The 6,000-nt window shown below is 32.2% G+C and overlaps 1 protein-coding gene across 1 annotated transcript; it reads right to left on the bottom strand.

The window, feature by feature from the left end:
- Positions 1–227: 227 nt before the first annotated feature.
- On the bottom strand, positions 228–1,888 carry LOC107452581 (intraflagellar transport protein 52 homolog). The gene has a single exon (XM_043045897.3). It carries the CDS (start codon positions 1,498–1,500, stop codon positions 262–264), a length of 1,239 nt encoding a protein of 412 aa, XP_042901831.2. The 5' UTR covers positions 1,501–1,888; the 3' UTR covers positions 228–261.
- Positions 1,889–6,000: the final 4,112 nt, after the last annotated feature.

Genomic DNA, 6,000 nt, shown 5'->3' with positions numbered 1-6,000 from the left:
TTTGTGAAAATCCTCGTTTTAAAGGTAGTCGGATACCTTAAATTATTTTCAACATTTAGATTTCATATTTCTTTCAATATTTTTTTTTCAAAAATTTTACGGCCACTTCAAATATTTTTAATGAAAACCAAATCTCAAGAACATCTACAAAGAAAGGGAAATATCGAAAATTTAAATAAATCTTCATAATTTCTTTTTTTTTGACATTTTATTGTATTAAGGTATTTTTTTCGGCAACATACATTTCGCGCAAAATCATTTTTAAAAACAATTACTTTTGAAAAGAACTAATTCTTGTAAAAATTGAAATAAAATATCTTTTGCACTTCTTTCTGTACAACTTGGAAATAACAAAATATTCTCAACGCATGCTTTTATATAATACTCTAGTTCCTTGTCACAGTACTTATTGGTTATTTGTTCTAGTTTAGTTAAAGGCGAAACGAAATAATCGTCCAAATCCATCAGTTCTAATGGCGGACTTGACAAACTCCTAAATCTTGGTGGAATAAAAGCTGGCTGTATTTCTGGGAAAGGTACTTCAAACTTTGGCTTGATGATTGTTAATTCTTTCCGTATCATATTCATTTCTTTATATGCTGATAATATTTTAGGGAAAAATTTGTTATCAAATTGATAAAGCGGTGGTTTAGCAACTTGAAACGGATTGCGAAAAAAATGATCAACTTCTTGCAAGCATGTGTATGGCAATGCAGACAAACAGCAAATATTTGGTATGGCAGCATACTCCAAAACATCCGGACTTTGAATATCTGCTATATTTAATACAATAGTATCATCAATCATTATTTTAATCAACAAATGAAATATCTCCAGATTTTTTTCCTTCAAAATATAAGAATCACTAAACGCCAAAGTAGACCCAAAAGCTGTAACCCTTCCACCATTTGAGATGTTTCGGCAAATCACACAAATGGGTCTATGGAAAGGATAACACACACTACCAGTCGACAACAATACGATGTTTGTTTGGTTTATGTCTATGGTACACCCATGAGAATACAAAATAGGGAATTGTTTTGGTAATAAAGCATCGCCACCGTCACAATAAACCAACGAATACAAGGTTTTGTTGGCGATTCCATCAGAAATCTGGCATTCTTTAGGATCGTGGTATTTTGGGTGCCGCTGCACTCTAATTACACAATCACTGAAAAAGTCTATTCCGTACATTTTGAGATAGATAAACAAGTTGGAAGTTTTTTTACCTACGTGTCCCGTAACCAAAACTTTACCACCTTTCATAATATATTTTCGAAGGCAATTGATTTCCACCGATGTGAAATTTTCTCTGGGGCACAAAAACACAATTATTTTTGATTTCCTGAGTACCTCTTTTGATATCTCGCCATTATTCACTGCAACTAGGAAACCCATAGAAATAAGTTTTCTGCAACAGACTTTAACATCTTCTAAGTTTAGAACTTCTTTCTTAGAAACGTTAAATGTTATTGTGTTTCCTAATTCAGTATTCTTCATGATTTCCTCTCAATAATGAATTAAATGCATAAAATATTGCTATTTATTTCACAATTAAACACACTTTGTAAAAGTAAAAATTACCTTATTCTTTGCATTTAATAAGCAGTTGATGTCATTTTTTTTAATTTGTACTCATCATCTATCCAAAAAAATAAACAAACTCTACCGGAAGTCTTGAAGTTCACTTCTGGCGTCATGTCATTAACGTGACTATTTCTTTATTTTTTGAAGTGATACTTCTTATGCGACTTCCAACAAGGTTGCGTTAAACGTTTAACGCTACATTTTTATTGGCCGGGAAATCACGTGGTAGGATCCAGTTTTCCCTCATTCATTTCCATATTGTTTTGGTTCTCACTAGCACAAAAATAATAAAAGTCATAAAAGTATTGTTTTTCTATAAATATTTTAGTAAACGCAGAGCAATAAGCGATAAGCAGAGAGCTCGCAGCACTTAACTATACTCAATACTCAATATTTTAGTTTGATTTGATACACATATAATTTAATAGGGTAGTATTTTTTATTTTCAAACTTAGTGGAAAACAATTGTAAAAAATGAGTGAAAACAATCCCACGGACAATGCGACGAATTTAAGGTTATGTCAAGGTACGTCTCTTGTGAATATCAATTGATTGTTAGGTTTTCTCTTTTCTAATTGCCATTTATATTTCACTAAATGCAGCCATGAGGGATTAAATTATTTATTGCAAAATCTTTATTGCCACTACCCACTGCAGGTTCACAAGCTCTGGCAGACGTTACTGGTGAAGAAATTGATTATTGTGAGCGGCCTGTGATCCTTGCAGGAGATTTTAATGTGAATTTCTCGTTACCTGAAGCTGAAACATTATTAACCTTCCTTAAAGACAAATTTGGATTGGAAATGATAAGTGGTAGGAATGATCCAACAACCAAAGGGGTAACTACCATTGATGCATTTTTTGCAAGAAATATTGAAAAAATAGAACTCAAGCATTTTGTATCTTACTTTAGTTAGCATAATCCCATTGTAAATGTTATAGATTTGGATATTTCTCCACTCGAAAATGATAATTAAAAGATGCGACCAATTGTGAATTGTAAGCATTGTTAATAAAGTTTGTCTTAAAGAAACAATATGATTTCACTAAAAATCAATTTCTTCAGAAAATTTGTCGTTGTCCGAGCAAAGATCTTATTTTCCCTTTAACGAATGCCCAGTAGGTATTGTGCAGATTATCTAGGTAGTTTTCTGATTAACTAGCCAATTTGAGAAATGAGACAATTTTTTTGGCACTTTAACTAATCAATCAAGTTAATCCGCACTCTAGCTAGAAATTCTGAAAAATAACTGATAGACTGACTAATAACTTATTAGACAGACTGATAACAGCTGGTAAAAATGACTAATAACTCTGCGTACCTGATAAAGTACATTCCTAAATTTTTTGACACATCCCTAGAGCAAAAAATATTTATTCTAAATTTTCCAAAGAATTGCCTAAAAATGTAAGTCTATTTTATCAATAAATCCTGTACCGAAAACTTTTTATTCCGCGAGCAATACAAATACGCTAAACAAAAAGGAACACGACGAGACCTCCTTCGACCTCAATCATGCTGCCTGATGTGTAATTTCTCTCTTTTCTGAGCACTCCCCCCCTCCCAAAAAGGGGGGGACAGAAGCAAGGTACAAGGATGCAGCAAAAGAATGATTGGAAAAGAGAAGAGATGTGACTCTGTTGCTATGACAACATTTCCAGATTATCTGTCGTGTCGGGTTATGTGAGATGGAGCATCTATCTCTGTCATTCTGACGTTCGGTCAATTGGCCAGCGATGACAGAAATGACCGCAAATTCGAGAAGAAAATGTCGGTTCACCTTATTTCTGAGTCCAGATAACAAAATATTTCGTGTGCCAAATATATAATAAATAATCGTCAACGTGTCATTAATTCTAGATTTTAAATTGTGTATAACATATGTTGTCACATATGTTAAGTGTAGAAATCCTTAATTCTGAAGATTGTCAAGGCAATGGGCAGATTGACTGAGATGATCCGTAAAAGTACTTAGAAAGTTTCCTATTTTAAATTATCTAGTAAATCTAAAAACTATCTAATTAATATGCACATTACTCACAAATCACTCATTAAAGTGAAAATAAGATCTTAGCTGAAACAAAACAGCAACGTTTCTTTACACTTAAATGAACATAATGTTCTGTTTATTTTTGGATAAACAAAAGCTCATCACATTAGCGAATAAAATCAATCATCAATCACTTTTTTAAAAAAAAATAATACAAAGAATTAAACGGTTTGAAATATTATTACAATTTTGGCAATTAACATTACGTAATATCTAAAGAATCAAGTCAATAAATACAATCAAAATGTAAACTAACTACCTAATAGAATAAGAAAAGCAAATTGTTTAACTTTAACGATACGGAAATCGTTCATGTGCCCTCATTATCTAAGTAAATTGCGAGAAACTTTTTATTCCACACTTTAATGAATTAGGTGGTAACATAAATGTTTTATGGTTAATATTTTATGTTGTTTCTAATCCCCAGAGGTCCATCCTAATTAGGCCAAATCCATAAGTTCAAAAATGTCCAGAAAGTCTAAAAACAGATGAGGTTTTGAAAAAACCTCGTCGATCTTAAAATTGATACAGTTTAGAATATGCTCGGACGAAGCCGGAGCAGTCCTACATTTAGTGCTAAGTCCAAAAGTCTTTCGTCCCTGAACATACGAGAGACACCTCAAGTGACCAAAGACAAAGCGAGAGAAACAAGTTTGCTGGCCTTTAAGTCCCTCAAAAAGCAAGGCACTTCCAGGGCGTTTTCTGAAATACCAACTATGCAGAGGAGGAACCCTCCAGATGTCCATAAACATTTTTTTACACTCTGCAATCTAAAATTTTATAACTCTCCGTGGCAAACTGCTACTAAGTATAGCTGCTCAAAGTGTCAGATTGTTAAAAAAATAGCTTAACACTATTGGATGACGAATGATTTACAAAAAGAATTTATCATATTTCACTCAAATACATCACAATAATTCAAAACGAAATGAAACAAACATATTGTTTTTTTTTGGGGGGGGGGGGGATTATGAGCTTACAAGTTAACAATTGAATATGCAGTTTGTTATGTCTCTATGCTGAACATAAACAGCTGAACATAATTATACTTTTTTGTAAGTTAAGAACAAAACATTATCCCTATGGAGAAAGCCTGTTTGCACATAACTGCACATCAAATGGAAGCAACGCTCCCAGCACGGACATATATCAATATCGCCAACTCTGAAAACGACGTTACACAACCTTCTTTTTCTTGCCTTTTTATTAACAACAATAACCAATTAACAAGCAATACTTATTAAAAAAGATATCTTAAATACCGAACAAATATATGTCTTTCTATTCGCATTTAAAGAAACTGATGAAAGAATAATAATAATTGGGTATAATATGAAAAAAACACAACTACTTCGATTTAGTAGGAACAACATATGACGCAATGCTAAACGAATGGAATTTAGTTGTTGTTTATTTAGTTATTGTTATAAGTAGTTATTGTTATTTGTTTTAGTTGTTGTTGTTTATTTAGTTGTATTTAGTTTCAATAACTTTTCCTTATAATGCAATAAAATCTGGCGAGCAGCTATTTAAACGATCGAACACTTCGTTTGCTTATTTGTGGCTTGAAGTTAGGCTCGCAGAAAATGCCGTTCATGGGTTAAATTTAGTAGGAACAACACAACCTGTGACGTAGGCTATATTATACCCAATTGTTTCTGGCAGACGATTTTTTTTTCTCATTGATTTGTTACGAGCATAAGACGCGCCATTTTTAGTCGTCCAATCAAATCCAATGCTCTTGCAACGTCATAAAACTGTAACGAATGTTCGTAAATATTGGAATATGTCGCCAAGTCTAGGATTCCAGTAGGACTACGAAATTATATGCTTTTTTTTAATAATTCTATGATATACATCGTAAAAGATAGCACGAGTTACATTTCTGTCTGACGTGTTTAACTTTTAAACACTCTTTCTGTGTTTTGAAAGCATGTTTATTTGTATAATTTGATTGCGCTTTGATTTCCATGTTTCCAACGCATAGTTAGAACAAGTTATATCGAATTAAGCATTTATAAAGCATGAATTTACCTATACCTCATAAAATTTACTACCACTTTCAATATTAACCCTTTGACGCAGAATGTTTGTTAAAAATATTTTCCTCCTTTTTTCATTATTTTGTATTATTTAGGTCAACTAAACTGAGAAATATTACATTCAGCTCTTTAATAATTTATATGGTTATGAAATACAGCATGAACCACCGGCTTCTTTTTCTGCGTTTAGGTTAAAATCTTTCAAACACAGCTCACTTCCAAACTATAATTTTTCAAATTTGCAGTTATTTAAATCAAAGAGAAACGATTATTCGCGTCATTGAAATTTCCTTAATCAATTATTGATGAATATTTGATAA

Source organism: Parasteatoda tepidariorum, chromosome 9, assembly GCF_982258835.1.
Source record: "Parasteatoda tepidariorum strain Cologne lab strain chromosome 9, Ptep-v5.0, whole genome shotgun sequence".
NCBI classification, from domain to species: Eukaryota; Metazoa; Arthropoda; class Arachnida; order Araneae; family Theridiidae; genus Parasteatoda; species Parasteatoda tepidariorum.
Note: the sequence above shows the minus strand (reverse complement) of the source record. Positions and strands in the feature narration are given on the sequence as shown.

Coding starts and splice junctions, on each gene's coding strand:
- LOC107452581 (XM_043045897.3), bottom strand. CDS start 1,500: ATGAAGAATACTGAATTAGGAAACACAATAACATTTAACGTTTCTAAG.